This window comes from Phascolarctos cinereus, unplaced genomic scaffold (assembly GCF_003287225.1).
Source record: "Phascolarctos cinereus isolate Bilbo 61053 unplaced genomic scaffold, phaCin_HiC Scaffold_2;HRSCAF=192, whole genome shotgun sequence".
NCBI lineage: Eukaryota > Metazoa > Chordata > Mammalia > Diprotodontia > Phascolarctidae > Phascolarctos > Phascolarctos cinereus.
The window spans coordinates 39092135-39114266 of record NW_027555625.1 but is presented as its reverse complement, the minus strand read 5'-3'; the positions used below and the strand labels follow the sequence as shown (position 1 = coordinate 39114266).

Sequence of the window (22132 nt, the reverse complement as noted above, 5' to 3'; positions counted from 1 at the left end):
CATGGGGGAGAGCCAGCAAAAATCTCCAGTTACGAGATAAAATACAGGAATAGCCAGGAGGCCACCGTCACTGGATCACGGAGAACGTGGTAACATGTGAGCAGACTGGAAAGGGGGGGGGGAGCAGCTTAGGAAGGGCTTGGAACACCAAACGGGATTATATTTGATCCTGCAGGCTAGCCGAAGCCACTAAAATTTAGGGCTGCTAGGAGGCGCCTTAGTGCATAGAGCTCTGGTCAGGAACACTCATCTTTCCCAGTTCAAATCCTGCCTCAGATACTTACTAGCTGTATAGCAAGTCACTTAACTCTGCTTGCCTCAGCTTCCTCATCTGTAAAAGGAGCTGGAGAAAGAAATGGCAAACCACTCCAGTATCTTTGCCAAGAAGACCTCAAATGGGTTCTGGAAGTCACACAGTAGTTGAGAAGTAGTAGTGGCATATATTTACATAGCGCTTCAAGTTTTGCGAAGTACTTTACATTTCTCATTAGATCCTCAGAACAACCCTGGGAAGTAGGCGCTATTATTATGTTCCTCATTTTACTGATGAGGAAACCGACCCAGTAATTTGAACACTGTCTCCCACTAGGGAGGTCCTTGAGTCCAAGGACCGTGTTCTTCCCCTTCCTTGTATTCCCGGTGCTTAACAGCGAATATAGTAAGAGCTTAATAAACCTAGATGAGCTTAACGGTAAACGTACACCAGGGACTTCATTTCCCAGAATCCCTCAGGAGCTTTAGCCCCGCCCCCCGGCCCCGCAGGGATGAGTCCTGGGCCTCCCTTTGGGCGGGGGAAGGGAGCATGCGCAGTGCGGCCGCGCGTGGGGGCGGGCCCTCCAAGCCTGTGGATGTGACCGCAGCCCCCCCTGTTCGGCCGGCGACGGAGGCATCAGCTCCCCGAGGACTGAAGGGCGGCGTCACGCGCTGGGGAGGGGCCAGGCCGCCGAGGGGCGGAGGCGGCGGGTTGACCCCGGCCCTGATGCTGTGTGACCCCGAGTCGGCCAATACCCTCTCTGGGCCTCAGCTGCCTCCTCTGCACGATGAGAAGGGGCGCCCGATGGCCTCCGCAGCCCCTTCCCGGCCCGCCTCGATGACCCCCCGATGGAGGGAGCCGGGCCCGGGGCGGGTCTGGAGCTGGAGCTGCAGCTGGTGCAGAGTCAGTGTCTCCAGAGGGACCCTCCTCCGTCTGGGGGACAAGGTGGGAAGGGGCCGGGGGGGTTGGGCTGGTCCCCTGACCCAAGGACAGCACCGGCCTCCCGCGTAACCCGCATCTCCTCCCCAGGTCTGGCTGGTGGGGACTCCGGCCTCGCCACAGCGGGGAGAGCCGAGGGGCAGGAGGGCGTGAGCGGCGGCGGCTGGACCCAGGGCCCTCCCCACGTGAGTGACGCATGGTCCGCTCCCCTGCTCCCCAGGGCGGGGCCACCCCCACTGGGCCCTGAGACTGGAGGGGGGGCACGTGAGTGACACATTGTCCCTTCCCCCAGGGGCGGGGCCACCCCCACTGGGCCCCGAGACCTGAGGGGGGGCACGTGAGTGACGCATGGTCTGCTCCCCAGGGGCGGGACCACCCCCCACTGGGCCCCGAGACTTAAGAGGGGGCGCATGAGTGACGCATGGTCCATTCCCCCTGCTCCCCAGGGCAGGGCCACCCCCCTCCCCCCGCTGGGCCTCGAGACCTAAGAGGGGGCACGTGAGTGATGCATGGTCCACTCCCCCTGCTCCCTAGGGGCGGGGCCACCCTCCACTGGGCCCTGAGACCGGGGGTCACGTGAGTGATGCCTTGTCCCTCCCCAGGGGCGGGGCCACCCCCCACTGGGCCTCGAGACCTGAGGGGGGGCACGAGAGTGACGCTTTGTCCCCTCTCCAGAGGGTGGTACCCCCTCACCACCCACCCCCACTGAGTCCCGAGACTTGGGGGGCCCCACGTGAGCGATGCTTTGTCCCCCTCTCCCCTCCCCAGAAGGCGTGATCATCTCCATCCTCCTCCCCAACCCCCCTCCAGGCGTTGCCTGTCTGACACACAAAGGGGGCTTTGACAGATCCTCCCCTCTAGCCTCTGAAAGGCTCTCCGTTGCTCTATATTACTGTTATTGTTGTTGTTATTGTTGTTGTTTATTACTGCTCCTGAACTATATTTTCCAACATTTTTTACCATCCCAGGCGGTTTAGTGCACAGAGTGCTGGGTTTGGAGTCAGGAAGACCCAATTAAAATTTGGCTGCAGATACTTACTATGTAGACTGCCTTTGTGACCCTGGGCAAGTCACTTAACCTCTATCTGCCTCAGTTTCTTCATCTGTAAAATGGGGATAATAATAGCACCTACCTCCCAGGGCTGTTATGAGGATCAAATGAGATCAATTTATAAAGTACACAGCACCTGGTACATAGTTAAGTGTTATATAAATATTAGCTATTGTTATACTTTCTAATGGCCACTTTTGTACTGGTTACTGTGTATTTAAGTATGTATGATTTAATATGAAATTTCTCAGTTCTGTAGAGACAGATACTGGTCTAGAAGCTGCACTTATCGTTTTGTTACATGGATGTGTGTGTGTACGTATGCATATAAAATTACTTGGTCTTGCATTTGCTGTGTTATATGAGATGAAGTATATAAGCTCTTCTTCCAGCAACATTGATTAGGCACTGATCATTTCAATTTCATCGAACTTTTAGACAATTTCTCACGACTATTACTAAACATAAAATGTTTCATTTTCTTCAGGCTTATGTTATAGTCTTATTTTTAAATAACTAGTTATGTAAACCTTAATGAAATGTTTCATCAAGTTTATAATCTTAATCTTATTTGTGAACATAACTGTAACAAAATATTTCATCAAGTTTCTAATATATCTTATTTTTAATTAATTTTTAATTCCTTGCAAACATAACTGTAACTTTAAAAAATACAACTTACAATTATTGGTATTTGAATACAAGAATTTTGTTATGTAAAAGTGTTATAACAAATCCTTTATTTTTTCCATATCACCTTTGACATTTCCCCCATTCATTCTTATATATTTACACTTTGGAATTTGTGTAATTGTGTTCATGGTCAGTTATCTTTCTGACTTTGCATTCTTTGCTTCATATGTTTCAGGTCTTTTCAAGTTTCTTTCTAGTCCTAATTTTTTTTTTTAATTTTAACTGGGAATTCCATAGTGGGGCCATCTTGCCACTGGACCCAGATGGCTCCAGAGGAGAAAGTGAGGCGGGTGACCTTGCACAGTCCTCCCTCACTTAAATCCAATCCACTGCAAGTCACGACGTCACCTTCCTGATGTCATGGTCCTCTTCAGTAACAAAGGAACAAGAGCACCAACAACTACCTTCCATCTACTCTCTCTCCATATGTGTGTGTGTGTGTGTGTGTGTGTGTGTGTATCTAAGTATGTATATGTATGTATGTGTGTACATATATAGACATACACATGTATCTTACACGAACGTAATTATTTGTTGTCTCCCACATTAATATGTTTGCTTCTTTGTTGTTTTTGTTGTTGCTCAGTCCTTTCAGTTGTGTCTGACTCTTTGCGACCCCATTTGGGGTTTTCTTGGCAAAGATACTGCAGTGGTTTGCCATTTCCTTCTCTAGCTCAGTTGACTGAGCAGGAAAGTGACTTGCTCAGGGTCACACAGCTAGTAAGTGTCTGAGGCTGGATTTGAACTCAGGTCTTCCTGACTCCAGGCCCAGCGTTCTATCCACTGTGTCACCTAGTTGACTTTTGGTTTTGCGTTTCTTTATATCCCCAGTGATTCGAGGAGGCCATCTCTAGTCATCTTGATCTATATCTTGCCACTGGACCCAGATGGCACCAGAGGAGAAAGTGAGGCTGCTGACTTTGCACAGCCCTCCCTCACTTAAAACCAATTCAAGTGCAAATCATGGCATCACTTTCCTGATGTCATGGTCCTCTTCCAGAATGAAGGACAAACAACAACCCATATTCCATAACATAACATAAGCAAATCAAAATTCCGTAACATTGCTACTGATTATCCTGTCATTCTCCAAGAGCTGGGCATTTCAAGTGCCCTTTTTTTTTTCCTCCAGTAACAGCTCATTGAATACACAGTTTTTTCTCACCTGTAATATATCTGGGTATATTTTTAATGATGGGACTAGTGGAATAAGAGTATGATTGCTTTTGTACGTCTTGCAGATTGATCTTTTTAAAAGATTCTACCACTTCAAAATTCATCCTGCAGTTTGTATATTTGTTCTTCCATATCCCTGCCACCATTGAGTTTTTATCATTTTAAGCTATTCTTGCCATTTTTTATTGGTGTTAAATAGTACCTGAAAGTTTCTCTTTGAGCATTTTTGGTGAGGTGATGATTTATAGTGTTTCCTCTTTTGTGAATTTCATTGACATCCACTGACCACCTATCTATTAGGAGTTGGGTTTTGCCCTTTAATATTTTTATACTTTTAAATTTTAGTCCTCCAGAAGAGATACCTCTCCTTACTTTGCAGAACTAGATGGGGTATGAAACATAGTGTATATTGTCTGATTTTATGATGCATTAATCAGTTTTTCTGGGGGAGGTTTCTTGTCCTCTTTTTCTTTTTGTTTTTTTTTTAATTCTTTGTTATAATAGATGGCTCTCTGGGACAGAAAGGTAGAAAGGTATGGGAAAAATTTGTGTGATGTAAAAGCAAAAGATATCAATAAAATTAATTTTTAAAAGTATATGTGCAAATCCAAGAGCTAGTATAACATACAATGGAGAAAAACTGGAGGCTTTCCTTGTACAGACAGGATTAAAGCAAGAATGTTTGTTCTTCCTACTAGTATTGATAAGGATTTAGGAAAGCTAGATTTAGCCATTAGACAAGAAAGAAATGAAAGGTTTACAAATTGGCAGAGGAGATAAAATGATCCATATTTGCAAGTGACATAATGCTTTACTTAGAAAAATCCAAAGAATCAATGAACAGAGATGACTTATAGCTTCAGTAAAATAATAGGATACAAAAGGTATCCACAAGAATCCTTAACGTTTCTATACTGTACAAGAGAATCAAGAGGAAATGATGATAGTAGAAATTCCATTCAGATTAACTATGAAATGCACAAACTACTGGAGATTAACCTTCAAAGACACATGGAGAAATTATTTAAATACTAATACAAAACAGCCTTTACTGAACTAGAGGAAGACTAATAAGAAATGTTTGGTGCTCATGTTTGCACCACGCAAACATAAAAGTGATACTGCATAAATTAATTTTTAGATTTAATGCTATACTAATAAAGCTACTAAGGTGATTCTAAATAGAACTAGACAAAATCACTTAAAAGTATTTGGAGAAGCAAAATATTAAAAAGGGGACATAAAAGAAGGAATGAAGGCATCATAACATGACCAGACTTAAAGCTGTCTGTCACCTATAAGGGAAGACATAATAAAACAATCTGGTACCCACTATAAGAAGGAAAAGTAAATCAGTGGAATAGACTAGATTTTAAAAAAAGAATAAGTAGCAAATGAAAAAGTCCAGTTTTGATAAGGCCAAAAACATAAATTAGTGGGGAATATGACCCCCCTTTTGACAAGAACTGTTGGGAAATCTGAAAGGCAATTTGATAGAATTAGGTTTAGATAGTATCTTACACTATATTTCACAGTAAGTTCCAAATGCATGATCAGCCTAATCAGAAAAAATCATGAAAGAACTAGAAGAAAATGGAATGAATTAACCGTGGAACTATGAAAGGAAGAATTTTTAAAAAATATTTTCCCCCAATTACATGTAAAGATCGTTTTTAACATTAATTTTTAAAAAATTTTGAGTTCCAAATTTTCTTCCTCCCTCACCTCCCCCCTCTCTGAGAAGGTAAGCAATTTGATACAGGTTAAAAATTTGATACAAGTAAAACAAAAAACCTCATAAATACAGAATGTGAAAAATAGTATGCTCCAATCTGTATTCAGACTTGATCATTTCTTTCTCTGGAGGTGGATAGCATTTTTCATCATGAGAAAGGACAAAATATCAGTTACATAAAATTTTTGTAGAAATGAAATGAATGCAGACAAAGTAAAAAGAGAAGCTAGTAGGAAAACTATTTCTAATTAATATCACTGATAATAGTCTGATATCCAAGATTTATAGGCCATTTAAGTAGCTAGGAAGTGCAGTGAATAGAGCATTGAACCTGGCATTAAGAAGATCTAAGTTTGACTCTTGCTTCTGACATTTACTAGCTATGTGACCCTGGGCAAGTCAGCTAACCTTTCCAAGCTTCAGTTTCCTCATATATAAAAAGGAATAAAAATAGCACCTATATCAGATTTGTTGTGGGGACTAAATAATAATGTTATTATCAAATACCATTTTATAGTGCTTTAAGATTTGCAAAGTGTTTTATGTATGTTGTTTCATTTGGCTAAATGAGGTAATATATTAAATATTATATAAATGCTAGCTCATAGCTATTTTTAGTGAATTAACAAAAATACATAAAATCAAGAGCCATTTCTCAGTTGACAAGTGTTCAAGAATACAGTCGAAAATTTTTCAAAGGAAAAATTGCAAACTACTAATTACCATTGAAATTATATTCCAAATCACTAAAAAAAGGAAATATGTAAATTAAAAGAATTGAGATTTCTCTTCAAACTCCTCAAACTGGCAAAATAGTCATTCATTGAGGGGCTTCTAGAAGATAGTCACAACAGTATTCTCTTGGGGAAGCTGTAAATTGGTATCACTGTTTCAGAAAAAAAAATGTTGAAATTGTTCGGGGAAAAAGTGACTAAACTGTTTATTCCCTTTATTACAGCAATCTTTCTGCTGAACATATACCAGTGGAGGTCAAAGACAGAAGAAAGGCTTCATATGTACAAAAAAACCCCATTGATAACAGCACTTTTAGTGATAGCAAAGAACTGGGAACAAAGTTGGTACCCATCAGTTGGGGACTGGCTGAACTCTGGTTTATTAACATAATGGAATGTTACTGTGCAATAAGAAATGACAAATGTATCCAGAGAATCATAGAAAGATCTGTATGAACTCCTGCAGAAGGAAAAGTGCCAAGAGAACAACATACAGATTGATCACAACAATATTACCAAGAGAACAGATTGAACCCAACAACGTAAATAGAACACTAAGAGACAACTAAATTCTAAGTAGTTATTAAAACAAATCTTGGTCTCAGAAAAGACAATGAAGCATCAGAGAGGGAGCTGACTGTGGATTTAGAAGTTTGTAGACGTTTCTAGACGCTGTAACTGTGTTGTCATATGTTTCTTAACTTCCTATGTTTATTTCAAGAAGAAAGTTTAATTCTCAGGTTGAAGGAAGCAGAGCAGAGAAATATCCAGAAATGACTGTTATGTAAAAACAAAAAGGATAAATAAAATTTTTAAAAATTCTTAGATGTTCTACTTTTACCTGTATATTTGCCATGTTTTCCTCAATTGATTTTTATTTCTATTTTATTGTTTTTCTGTGTAGTTTTTTCATTTTTAAGCAAACTAGTACATCTACCTATAATTACTTCTATTTGTTTAATAACTAAATGTGTATCTCCTCTGTATATTTTAGAGAAATATATTATTCTGTCATTCTCTGTGTACAACTATGGCTTTTTCTGTCTATATTTCATCCTGAATTTAATATGGTATATATTGTGAGGTTTGGATCTAAATTTTAAATAAAAAATACTTTATCCCTTTTTTTATTTTTCTTAGGTGTTTTACTAACTCATCTTTTATATATATATTTAGTTTCATGTCATGTTTCTCTTTATTTGTTTTTTGTTTTGCACAGTACCAGTTACTTTTGCTTAAAATTTCTTTGTAATAATTTTGAAAGTCTAGAAGTGCACACACCTTTTAATATGCTTAATTTTTTTTGGTTAGTTAAATTTCTTGTTTAAGGATGTGGAGGGATTGTTTTATTCTTTGTATCCCAAGCACAATGCCTGGTGCTTGGTAAAAGCTTGTAAATTGAATTTGAGTGTATAGGAATGCAAATGATTTTTGTGGGTTTATCTAGTTTCTTCCTACCTTGCTAACATATATTTTTTTCAACTTTTGGTTGAGAAAGTTTGATTCTCTGGGTGTACTGTCATTATAAATACGTACATCATATATGTCATCTATGAAATTATCTAGTAATGTTAGAAAGATATTGTATGCAATTATAATTCTGACATTTATGAAGATGTTGATGCTAAAAAATGGGCAGTGAGTAAAGGGAAAGACATCAACATGAACCCTAACCAATTTCTGTAAATAGCATCAGTCAGTCATTGCTGCAAAGAAAAGGTAAAAATAGCTCGGAACCGCCTTAGCTAGCAGTCATTTAAGTTTACTTGTCAAACAGATTGGCAAAGCTGCCAGAAGCAGTAACATTTTTGACTAGAAGTTCTCAGGCTTCTTTTTTTCAGGACTCCTTTTCACACTTAAAAATTGTTGAAGGCTCAAAAGAGTTTTTTGTTTATGTGGGTTATATCCAGAGGTGTGCTGGAGGCTACTAAGGCTTGTACTGACTCAGCCAATTGTTAAATTTTCAGTGTAAGCATTTAAACCATGGAAATAAGCAAAGGGTTTACAAATCAGACCTTAATTTATTATTTTTTAAATTGTCTATGCTTAAAGTGATGGAGAAAATCTTAATGTAGATTACACTTAGAAGTGTCTCTTGATACATCCCTCCATATCTCCCCCCACCCAAGCTGGTTGTGAAACATAACCAACACACCATCTCTCCTATTTTAGAAATTGAAAAGGATACACTGAAATATTTATTTAAAATAATATTAAAATATGTAGAGCCTGTATCAGATTGCATACCATCTGAGGGAGTGAGGAAGGGAGGTAGGGGGAGAACATTTTAAACTCAAAAGCTTATGGAAATGAATGTAGAAAACTAACAATAATTTTAAAAAATATTAAACCTATTACATGTTAACATTAATATATCTTTATGAAAAATAACTAGTTTCCAAAACAAAACTTAGTGAGAAGAGTGGCATTTTTGTACATGTTTTTGCAAATCTCTAATGTCTGTCTTAATAGAAGATGCCAAATTCTCTCTATCTGCTTCTGTATTCAGTCCATTGTGGTGTGTTTTGATTGTAATATATGAAAAAAAATCTAACTTCGCACAGATGTGTAGGAAAGGAAAGGAATATGTTAATAGGCAGATAATATCTTAGTATTACTATGAAAATAGTAATTTCCAGGATCCCTTGAAAGGGTTGTGGGGCCCTCCAGGGATCCTCCGACCACACAGAGCTTCTGTTTTAGATTGTAAAACCAAAATTCCATAATTGACAGGTCCGAATGATGGAAGGGATATGAGTCTGAAGAAAGTTGTAAAACCCAACAAAGCCTGGTCATCCCCAAAGTATTAAACAAACTGAAAGGAGGCCAGTGAACCCCAAAACTGTCAGTTTTCCTATAGAAAAACTTCAGTTCTTGATGATAGTGGAACCACCACACATGAACAACAGCAAATCAATTCCTGCTATACTGTAGGAAGAAATGAAGATGGCATTGATGATGAAGGCAAGGAGATAGTCAAACCAGTTGTGTACTCAAGGGTACTTCTATGGAAGTAGGAGTGATCCGGGCAAAAAAGAAATTGTGAGTAGCTTGTCCTTAATTTATACTAATGTAAGAGTGAGCTCTAAAAAGAAAAGGTCAGTGTAACAGACTTGGGCCTAGAAAACAAGAAACATATGGTGATTTAAAATAGACACAATGAAAAAGAAAATTTTATTAGTCCTCTGAGTATCAATGTCAAGCTGCAAGTAAAGAGAGCCACATGTTTGCCAACATTATTCATCGTGTTCCTGAGAGATGAGGGTCCAAATGGAAGGAGAATTCTGTACGAATGGTAAGGTCCTCCATTTGTGTACAGCTGATACCAGGTCGAATGCATCAGGGCCCATAATACCATATATTATTTTTGATGAACTACACAGCCATTCAGAAGAGATGGCCCAGTGAACCACATATGGAAAATCAAATGGAGGACGACTACCTATTATTGGGTTTTCATAGGAAAAAAAAAAGAGGAAAAGTGAGCACAACTGATTAGTACATTGAATAAGTCTGTAAATATAAGCAATATGTAATACCTATGCACCTCTTCTCTCCATGAAGGAGGTGGACTGAGAACATCCTTTCATATCTCTTTGCTCAAGTCTTGCTTGATCTTTGTAAGTTTTCAGCATTCAATTTTGGTTTGTGTATGTGGTTATTCTTTCCATTTATATTCCTGGAGTCAAGTATATTGTTTCTTTGGCTCTGCTTATTTCACTCTTCCTCAGTTCATATAAACCTTTCCGTTCTTCTTCTCATTATTTGTCACATACATCATTCTTCATAGCAAACTGATACTCCGTTACATCCATGTGCCACAGTTTGTTTAGCCATTCCCCAATTGATAGGCATCTGCTTTGTTTCCAGTTCTTTGCTATGACAGAAAGTGCCGTTATAAACTTTTTGGAAGCCACTTCTCAGTGGCTTCCTTGGAGGGTGAGCCCAGTGATGGAGTCTGTGGTTCAGAGGGTGTGGACGTCTTAGTTGCTTTATTTGCGCGATTCCAAATTGCTTTCCAAGATGGTTGTACCATTTCACAGCTCCACCGACGATGGATTTCCTGTCCCAATCATCCTTCAAGCCCTTCAGCACCGAGCCTTGCTGCGCTTTCTCCCCTTTGCCAATGTTCAGGATATGAAGTGAAACCTCAGGGTTGTTTTGATCGGCATTTCTCTTGTTATTCGTGTTTTGGAGCATTTTCTAAAATGTGGTTGGGAATACTTGGTAATTCTTTTGAAAGCTGCTTGTTTATATCCTTTGACCACTTATCTATTAAGAAATGTCTGTCATTGGGTTTTCAGTCCATCTGTACAAATACCTAAGACGAGTACTTTATTTTATTTTATTTTATTTTTGCAAGGCAACAGTCGGGGTTAAGTGACTTGCCCAGGATCACACAGCTAGTGAGTATCATGTGGCTGAAGCCAGATTTCAACTCAGGTCCTCCTGACTCCGGGGCCGGTTCTCTATCTACTGTGTGACCCAGCTGCCCCTGACGGGCATTTTAAATGGACAGTGAGCTGAGCCTAGAACTGAATAGGAATAAAAGAGTAACTGATTACATATTGAAAATTGCATGCCACTTTTAATGAGTCCATCTTTCAACTTGGTACTTTTGCACAAGCCTGTCTCCCATGCCTGGAATGTACAGTCTCATCACCTATACTTCTTGGAATCCTTAGTGTCCTGTGGAGCCCTGATTAAGTGCTACTTCCTACATAAGTCATAGCTAGGTCACGTGGCAGATAGAGTGCTGACTTGGAGTTAGGGAGACCTAAGCTCAAATCAAGCCTCAGATACTCAATGACAGTATGACCCCAAGCAAGTTACTTAACTCTGTGTGCTTATCCACAAAATGAGGATAATAGCACCTACCTCCCAGGGTTGTTATAAGGATCAAATGAGAAAATACTTGTACAGCACTTTGGCAAATCTTTTTTTTAATTAATTTTTAGTTTTCAACATTTACTTCCATGAGCTTTTGAGTTTTAAATTTTCTCCTTCTCCCTTCCCAAGACAGCACGCAATCTGATATAGGCTGTACATATACATTCCTATTAAACATATTTTCAAATTAGTCATGTTCTAAAGAAGAATTAGAACCGATAGAAGCAACCACAAGAAAGAAGAAACAAAACAAAACAGAAGAAAAAAAGAGCAAATAGCGTGCCATAATCTGCATTCAGACTCCATAGTTCTTTCTCTGGATGTGGATAGCATTTTCCATCATGAGACCTTTGGAGATGTCTTAGATCCTTGCATTGCTGAGAAGAGCTAAATCTGTCAAAGTTAGTCATCGTGCAACGTGGCTGTTACCAGGTACAATGTTCTCCTGGTCTGCTCACCTTACTCAGCATCAGACCATACAAGTCTTTCCAGGTTTTTCTGAAGTCCACTTGCTCATCATTTCTTATAGCACAATAGTGTTCCATTACATTCACATACCACAACTTGTTTAGCCATTCCCCAATAGATAGGCATCTCCTCAATTTCCAATTCTTTGCCACCACAGAAAGAGCTGCTATAAATATTTTTGTACATATGGGTCCTTTTCCCATTTTTATGATCTCTTTGGGATACAGCCCTAGAAGTGGTATTTCTGGGTCAAAGGATATGCATATTTTTATCGCCCTTTGGGCATAGTTCCATTTGCTCTCCAAAATGGTTGGATCAATTCACAACTCCACCAACAAGGCATTAGTGTTCCAGTTTTGCCACATCTCCAACATTTATCTTGTTTTGTCATGTTGGCCAATCTGATAAGTGTGATGTGGTACCTCAGAGTCGTTTTGATTTCCATTTCTCTAATTAAAAATTATTTAGAGCATTTTTTCATATGACTATAAATAGCTTTAATTTCTTCATCTGAAAACTGCACTTTGCAAATCTCAAAGCACTCTAGAAATGGTAGTGATAATGATGACATCCTTGATCCCTCCAGCTGCTAATGCTTCCCTCCAAAGTTATATTGTATAACATAGGTATACATACTGTCTCCACTGATAGAATGTAAATTATAAAGGGTAATATATAAACCTAGAAGTGTAGGTTGATCAAGTTGTGATGGATTTTAAACATCAAACAGAGGAGCTTAAGTTTGATTCCAGAATTAATAAGATGCCATGGGAGTTTGAGTAGGGGAGTGAAACATAGTCAGATCTGTGCTTTAGGAAAATTACTTTAGTGGTTATGTAGAGCAGATGTGTCAAACTTATAGCCCACTGTTGCAAGCAGACATTAATTTGCAGTTTTCTAAGTTATATTCACCCATAGGGATCTATTACTATATGAGTTTGACACCACTGTTGATGAGGATGGAGTAGAAGAGGAAAAGACTTGAGGCAGGGGATGTGTAAGACTGACCTTGAGTAATATGGTAAAATTATCTACAATATAGAAAGTCTGTCATAAAAGAGGGGAAATGTAAGTAGAGCCTCAAGAACCCTTAACATGGAGTGCTCTAAACCCTGGAGAATCATTCTGTCTTTGTGGAGCCAACTTCATGTCTCATTTCCTGACCATCTTGTGAGCAACCTTGTGCCTAAACCAGAAACCATGCCCTGGGATTCAGCCCTTTCGCCTCATTGCTTATGCTAAACCCCAGGACCCAGACGTCTTGGTCAGTGGTTGCTTCAATGTCCCACTACATCTTAGTTCAACTGCTGCCTACTTTCACTCTGGCCATCTTCTCATTAGTAGCCTTGTCTACCCATATGGGCCCACCACTCTATCCTCTCCTGCTTTCCAGTTCTTGAACCATATTCAAATCCATTGTCATTGTTCTTGGAAAGGATATATCAATATACTCCCCTATTGTTCCAATCACTGTTCCTGTAACTCTCCAAACAAAATAATCCTCCATGACAACCATTCCCCTGCACATGTTGTCTTCCTCTTTTAGAATGTGAGCTTCTTAAGGGGAGAGACTGTCTTTGCTTTGTTTTTCCTCCAGCACTTCACATAGTTCCTGGCATATAGTAAGCCTTAATAAATGCTTCTTCATTCATTTTTGTTCCATGTAAGGGACACTCCATGTGAAAAAGTAATGTTTTTTGATATTGCAGAAATTACTAACATTCCAAGATGTGGCTGTCAATTTCACCTGGGAGGAATGGGGGCTGTTGGAATCAGCTCAGAAGGACTTGTTCAGGGATGTGATGCTGGAGAACTATAAGAAGTTTGTCTCCCTTGGTAAGGATGGCTTCTTTCCCATGAATCATCTGGCCATTGGGATTTCTTGGCATTCTTTCTTCCTATAGGTTATGGAATGTCTAAAGAAGCGCTTCACTGAGGTTGAACTTTTTGTATGAAGCTATTCTTGGGATTATATATAATATGGAAACATTCCTAAATCTTTTGGTGTAAAGAAGCACAGTGTTTCTGCTTTCTCAGAATCTAGATGAAAAGTCTTTGCTTTGTATAACTGGTATTCAGAAGCATTATTATGATTCTCCTGAGGAGAATAGTTTTCCTATTGTATGCTTCTCCACTAAAGTCCCAGTGTAGCTACTGGCAGACATGAAAATTTCCATCTTCTCAGGGGACTGTGTTTAAATGGAGTAATTTTCTCTCAGCCTAGTTCAGATCCTGTTTCCAGTTCTGCTACTTGATGGTAACACAAACTCAATACAGAGCATCCTTCAGAAGTCCTTTCTAGTGTTCCTTAAAGAAAAAGTGAGCTCCTTGAGGGCAGGGACTATCTTTTGCCTCTTTTTGTATCCCCAGGATTTAGTATAGTGCCTGGCACATAGTAGGCACCTAATAAATGTTTACTGACTGAATAGCTAAGATTGAATTCTGAGATGTCTTTCCATTCTCAGCAATTTCCTATTCTTTCCCCATGTGCAGGGTTTCCAGTTTTCAAGCCAGACGTCATCTCCCAGGTGGAAAAAAGAGAAGTACCAGGGTTGCCAGCTGAAGAAGCTCCCAGAAGCCTTTACCTCGGTGAGTAACAGAAGCTAGGCAGACAGGTAGGACTGCAAGCAGCAACTCGGCTGATCAGTAAGGGTGCATTACCCTGAAATGGAATTAGAATGGCAGTTCTTAAAGGCCACAAGCCATGGGAAGACGTTTCTGATTGCTGTCCCTCAGAGGTTAGTTCTTCACCTTTCCTGTGAAAGGTCACTGTCTTAAACCTCCTGACCTTACATTTCCCTCTAGCCTTAGAGGAAGAGGTGTATGGTTTTTTCTGATTTTAATTCTTCTGCCTTTCCTATGATTATTATTTTCTTAGTCTTCTTGCATTACAGTACATTACTGTAGTTTACAGATCTATAGCACTTGATTTACAAAGTGCTTTTCTAACCTATCAGGTGATTCATAAAAATATTATCATTATTCCCATCTTAGAGACGAGGAACCTGAATGAGGTAACTGAAATCCCTTATCCTTATTATATCATTCCTCTGTACAAGGTCTGTGATATCTTTCCTGAAACTATCATCTATTTCTTTTTTCTGTCCAGGTGTTCTATAGTATCTTCCCAGAACAGTATCACTTTTGTTTCTCCTGCTGATCTTTACCCAAAAGCTTTAATACATTTGAATCCAAATCATGGTTTCTTGGAATATAAAGAGCTCTTTCTTCATAAGTTACAACTCCTCATGATGTTGAAATGACCTTATCTATGTTATTAATTTCCAAATGCTTAGGACTCCTTCTTCCCTTTCTCCTTTATGCTGATATTTTCCCTTCGATGTCTCTTGACATTGGACAGAATTTGACTCTTCCTTTTTTGCTCCTTTTTCTTTTTTGTTTTTACCTTAAAAGACCTTCCTCCTTTTTCAAAAGGAATATTTCATTCCCTCTGTTAACATGTCAAATGGAAAGGTCTTTCTTGAGTCTTTTTTACCTCTTTTCTAGTAGGAAGGTATTCCTTCACTTTGAGCATAAATGGCAGTTAACTGACTATGGCAGAAAGATAAACATATATCTGCAGATCACTGCAAAATTTGTATTGCTTTCCTTCTTTACTGGAGTAAGAGCCTAAGTTTGATCTTCCCTGTCAATCTTATTGAGATTCTCCTGGCTAACTTCTGTATCAAAATACTGTGGCAGATTACCTGTTGGCTATTTCTCTACTCATTGCATTTGTCTATGCTAGTCTTCTTGCCTTGGTGAATGAAACTTTATTTATATCATATGTTTATATTTAATATATCATATATTATATATTCATATTTTGACTTGCCACATGAAATGAAGCTAAATAATCTTTTACCTTTGAAAGCCAATTAACAGCTTCCTGCCATTTACCACTGCCTAGTGTTCTTATCTGTTAGCATCTCCTTTAAACTGTATGCAGAACTGGACAGAAAGTCTACTAAATGTGGTCTGACTACGACAGAGTGTAATAAGATTATTATTTTCTCTGATGTAGACATTATACATTTTTTAACACACCTTAAAATTTAATTAACTTTTTTAGTGGCTACAGGATACCACTAGCTAATATTGAAATTGTGGTCTGCTTCAATCCCCTAGATTTTTTTTATGTGATCTGCTGCTAAATCAGACCTTCTAAACTTTGAAAATTGATATTTTAATCCCAAGCACAGACCTTCACATGCATCCTTGTTAAATTTAATATTGTTTGTCTTGGTCCATTATTCTAACCTGTTGTGATATGTTAAAAACCCTTTATTTAGTCTTGTATTCTCTCAGGTATCTTTTATAAATTTGCGTTATCAAGACAGATGAGTATCTGCTATGATGTCATCTAGGGTATTATTAAAATTGTTGAATAGAAAGTAGAATTTTTCTCCACATATATATATATACATATATACATATATACATATGTGTGTATATATATATATATATATATACATATATACATATATACATATGTGTGTATATATATATATATATATATATATATATATACTTGTACACAACTAAAAAACAATCGAGATGGACAAAACTCTTTACTGAGTTATCTTTTTCAGTAAGGTTTTTAAATTTCATACCGATGCAGTGGGCTATGTTATAATCCAATTCACATTTCTTTATTGTATCCAGAAAGATATCTTGAAAAATTCTGTCAAATGCACTGCTGAAAGTTAGGTATCTGCTATTTACATGCCTTACCCACCTATTTTTTATAAGTCTTAATAAGGGAAATGAGCTTTGTTTTATATGATTTGCTCCTATTAAATCAATGCTAGATCTTAGGAGTTTACACATTCTCTTTTAAATGTTCACAACCATCTATCTGTAATAGGTAAACAAGTTTTGTTACATAAATTGACTTCAGGTTTAGCAGTCTATATTTTCCAGAATTACTTGTTTACCCATAATGATACTCCATCCTTTTCATTAGGTTGTCATTTACTTTAAGCTTTAGTTCTTGCTTATAAAAATCTGTTCTATCTATTCTAGAGTAATCATTCTTAATGAAGGAGATAAAATCTAGAACTTAACATAAAGCAATTTCCTTTCCTCACAGAAGGCATTGAATATTGACACCTTTTTTTTTTCTCCCCAGATTTTCTTCATGAATGTAATACAGTTGGACAAAAGTGCAGTCAGGAGTCAATTCCTGATACCCAACAGAGAGTTCCTGAAGTGAATGTAAAACAATATTTGGATGTAACTGACCATGGTAGAATCTCAGTCAGTGAAAAACTTTATGAATGTAATAAATGCAACAAGCTCTTCATTTACTGTTCAAACCATATTTCTCAACATGGAACAGATACTCAAAGAAAACACCCTAAACATGAGATATATGGAAAAACCTTTAGCAGTAAACAAAATCATCATTCAGATGATTCTGAAGAAAATCTATTTAAATGTAATGATTTTGGACAGACCTTCAACAAAATTCAAAGCCTATCTCAACATCAAAAGATTCATAGTAGAGAGAAGTTGTTTGAATGTAAAGAATATAAGAAAGCTTTCAGCAGAAAGGGGAACCTCTATAAACATCAGATTATTCAAAGTGGAGAGAAGCCCTATATATGTAATGAATGTGGCAAAGCCTTTGGCCAAAAGGGGACTCTTTGTAAACATAAGAAGATTCACAGTAGTGGGAAGCCGTATGTGTGTAATGAATGTGGCAAAACCTTCAAGTACAGGCGACATCTCAAAATAGATAAGATCATTCATTCTGGAAAAAAGCCCTGTGAATGTAATGTATGTGGGAAAGTCTTTAGTAAAAAACCTTACTTAGAAAAACATCAAAAAATTCATTCTGGAGAGAAACCTTGCAAATGTTCTGACTGTGGGAAAGCTTTCAGCAGTAATAACTACCTAATTGAACATCAAAGAATTCACACTGGAGAGAAGCCCTTTGAATGTAAGGAATGTGGGAAAGCCTTCAGCCGAAAGGGGCGACTCTATGAACATAACAGAATTCACAGTGGGGAGAATTCCTATGAATGTAATGAATGTGGAAAAACCTTCATCAGTAATCGAAATCTATCACGACATCAAATTATACATTCTGGAGAGAAGACCTATAAATGTAATGAATGTGGGAAAGCTTTCATCAGTAAGAGCTACCTAATTCAACATCAGAGAATTCATGCTGATGAGAAGCCTAAAAAATGTAATGAATGTGGGAAAGCCTTTATTAGTAATCAAGACCTATCACGACATCTAATAATCCATACTAGAGAGAAGCCCTATAAATGTAATGAATGTGGGAAAGCTTTCAGGAGTAATAGCTACCTTATTCAACATCAAAAGATCCATAATTTACAGGGGCCCAATAAATGTTATGAATGTGGGAAATCCTTCAGCAGTAATAGCTATCTACTTCAACATAAAAAAATCCATACTGGAGAGAAGCCCTACAAATGCAATGAATGTGGGAAAGCCTTCATTAGTAATAGCTATATAATTGAACATCAAAGAATCCATACTGGAGAGAAGCCCTATAAATGTAGTGAATGTGGGAAAGCTTTCATCACTAATCGAAAGCTATTACAACATCACAGAATCCATACTAAAGAGAAGCCCTTTATATGTCAAGAATGTGGAAAAGGCCTTAGCACAAAATTGTGCCTAATTCAGCATCAAAGAATCCATACTGGAGAGAAGCCCTATAAATGTAATGAATGTAGGAAAACCTTCATCAGTAATCGAAATCTATTATGACATCAAAGAATCCATACTGGAGAAAAACTCTTTGAATTTGAGGCACCCTTCTACACCAATTCTTTCCTTGATGCACAAAATGAAACTAATGAATGTAGTTCAAAGTTCATGAGAGATTTCATATTGGAAATAAACTGTTGAGATGTAGTAATGGAGGGAGAGGTCCAGAAAATTTCACAGAATCATGGAATTTCAGAGTTAGAAGACTCGGAGATCTTCTAGACCCACCTTTATCTGACCGAAAAAACAGTCCTTTCTGCAAAATAGAACAAGTTGTCAAGCAACTTTTGTTGTAAGACTTCTAATGAGCACACTTCCTCTTAAACATTTGGCTTCTCTTTTGGGTAATTTTAATTATTAAGAAGTTTTTTCTTACTTCAAGCCTAAATTAGCCTTTTTGCAACTTATACCCATTCTCTTAGTTATAGTCCGTCCAAACAGAAATGCCTAATCCCTCCTTATTTTCATAGCCCTTCAAATATTTGGTCACCTCACATACCCAATACAGCTTTTTTTTTCTTCAGGTGAAATGTCCTCAGTTCTATTAACTCATCCTCATGTGTGACATGAATAGAAGCCCTTTAGCTTTCTGTTCACCCTCCTTTCCACATTCTTCAGTTTAGCAATGTTCATTCTCCAACTGACAGTATTCTAATTGTGTTCTGGGTAATAGTAGACCTATACTATCATCTCCATCACACTGGGTAGTATGTCTCTTCTAATATAGCTTAAGATTGAAGTAACCTTTTTACTGACCTTTTACACTATTTGACTCCTTTTAAGCCTATCAACCATCAAAATCTCCAGATATTTTTCAGAGGTACTTGGTGTGCTAAACAGCAGTGGAATCAGCATAGATCCCTAGGACTTTTTTTTTCCTTCTAAGTTCATATTGAGCCATTGACATGAACTGAAATTATGATTTATTCAACACTACAGAATCAAAGTATTAGATTTTCACCAGCTACAAGTGGTTGTTTTGAGAGGGAAATGTGACTAAAGTTCTCATGTCTCTCTTTTTGATCATATAAAGTTGCTGTTTAGTGATATTATTCCAGGTTCTGGAGAGATTATGTAAAACATGGTCCCTGACAATGTATCTTGAAGGGTATGACACATTTTGAAATAACTATAATATAAACTAGCATAGCTTATATGTAGTCTAATATGGGAATTCATATAACTGCTTCCCGAACCTCTAACCTTCCAGGTAGAATAGAAGTTCCTAATGTTTTCTGTGTCATGAATCCCATTGGCATTCTGGTGAAGATTATGGACTCCTTCTCAAAATGATCTTAAACTCATAAAATAAAGTATATAGGATTTCGTAGGAAACCAATTACATTGAAATAGTTATTTTAAAAAATTTTAATTCATAGACCCCAGATTAAGAACCTTTTGTGTAGAAATGGTAGGTTGTTTTGTTGTCTTTTCTTTTAATTCCCTAGAGAGCATAATTCTATAATCTAGCCTTCTAGCAGTGAAGGGAGATTTCTGGGGCGACACCAAATTTGAGTGTTGCCCTATGGGCAACTCCAATTTTAAGTGTTCTTGAGTTTTGGTTACAAGCACTGTGTCTTCTACAGAAAGATTTATTGATGCTTCCTGCCCTTGGGAAAGGGAATAAAAATAATCAAAGTGCTTCCTTTGTTGCACTGTAATTAAGATATATAACCACTGATGATTTCAACTGAACCAGCAGCTAGAGGAGCCAATTAGTTTCCAGAAATAACCAGTGAAGGTATTAGTGGCCCTGAAACATTCAAGGCATGATTTGCTTTTCCTCATGTATGCCTCGGCCCTACCTCTGTGCGTGTGCCCTGGCTACATATGTTCCTTATCTGTCTGTCTTTCTATTTCTGACCTCTTAAGTATGTCCACCCTCCCTGTTACTGGATATGTCTGTGGGAGGATACACCTTAGTTTTGGGGGTAAGATTATTTGTTGCTACCTTTCTTCTTATGGCTTTTTAGTGAACAAATTTGCTTTCAACTATTTATTTCCCTTTCACTTAATAGCGAGTCCCTCCTGTGCTATACACAGAGTACTTTGACCATCCCATCTGGCAAGTATGAATTGGATGATGGACCACTGTGGTGCTTTCCTTGCAGCTCTCTCTGTGATTCTATGATAAAGATATCTCAAATTCTGCCTTCTGTGGAAGGCTAGGGAAAAAGGATTTGGGGTCAAACAAGAAAGTAGAAATCAAGCAAGTGGTTTGGAGGATTATGAAGGAAGTTAGGGGTCAAATTTTAGGACAAGTTTGATGAAATTGAAAATTTAAAGAAAAATCACCAGGTGCAGATTCTAGCCCAAGTTCTACTTCTAAATTTAAAAAGGAACAGGGTCAAGGACAATTAAAGAGGCTATGAAAGGATTAAAGAAGTTAACAAGTAGAATCAAACGAGGAAAACATGAGGGGAAAAGTACTTGGCAAGATAGGTAAGGCAAGGTAAACTTTAAAAAGGTAAACTGAACAAATGGAAGGTACAAATATAGAGTACATTGGTGGGTGGGACAAATTGTTGAAACAGGTTGGTAGAAGGTAGAAGGTTGGTGTGGCCCCAGAATTCATAAGACTAAGGAAAGGAAGATGAATGAGGTTGTCAAGGTAAGAGGTGATAACCACCTGCTTTTAACCAGGTGCTTAGGATTGAAATTTAAACAAGCAATTTTGAAAAACCCAAAACAATAGCAGGTAACCTTAACCAGTATAGCGAGTAGGGGGAACAAATGAACTGGGAAGGAAGAGAGGCAACTCTTTTCAGGATATTCGAGTTGAAGAGAAAGAGAAGGGAATGGACAGCTATAAAATTAGAGCTTAAAAAACTATTTAAGACTTACTAAAGTGTAGGGAGCTTGATCATCTGAAGAGGCAGAAGCTGGTCCTCCTAGGAATGATATATGAGGTGGTTTTTTTTAAAGGCAATTGGGGTTCAGTGGCTTGCCCAGAGTCATACAGCTAGTAAATGTCTGAGGTGAGATTTGAACTCAGGTCCTTCTGACTCCAGGGCTGGTGCTCTAACCACTGCACCATCTAGCTGCCCCTCTAGGAATGATATATGGAGCCACAGGAGATAGCAGGCGAGAGATCATTTGGTAAAAATCAGAAGAGAAGAGTAGTAATTGACTTTGTGTTCAGGGGGTACTGACAGCTATTTGTTCACTTATTAACAATGTAGGACAGTTTTCTTTCCAGAGCATGTATCTAAGACATAAGGGAACCTCCCAAGACTTTTTGAAACAGATGACACCTACATGCTCCTGGTGATTCATGTAGGGATGAATGATAGTGCCAGAAGGAACATTAAAAATATTGCTAGTGATTATGACTTCTTACACAAAAAGCTGGAGACTAGGAGAAAAAAAGTCCCATAGTAAAACCCATTGAATTAAATATCTATGCAGTAATGCCCAGGATTTAAACAACAAACAAAAGTAACTGG

The 22132-nt window shown here is 38.3% G+C and overlaps 1 protein-coding gene across 2 annotated transcripts; it reads left to right on the top strand.

Moving 5' to 3' along the window:
• The first annotated feature begins 742 nt into the window (after positions 1-742).
• Positions 743-20328, top strand: LOC110202924 (uncharacterized). Of its 2 annotated transcripts, XM_078149324.1 has the most exons (5): positions 743-1198; positions 1283-1377; positions 13649-13775; positions 14433-14528; positions 17071-20328. In XM_078149324.1, exons 1-5 carry the CDS (start codon positions 1102-1104, stop codon positions 18684-18686), a joined length of 2031 nt encoding a protein of 676 aa, XP_078005450.1. In that variant the 5' UTR covers positions 743-1101; the 3' UTR covers positions 18687-20328. The 2 variants fall into 2 exon arrangements, 1 of the variants encoding a protein (XP_078005450.1); XR_002322817.2 differs by lacking the exons at positions 743-1198; positions 13649-13775; positions 14433-14528; positions 17071-20328 and adding an exon at positions 6806-7406 and having other exon boundaries at positions 1288-1377.
• The last annotated feature ends 1804 nt before the right edge of the window (positions 20329-22132 follow it).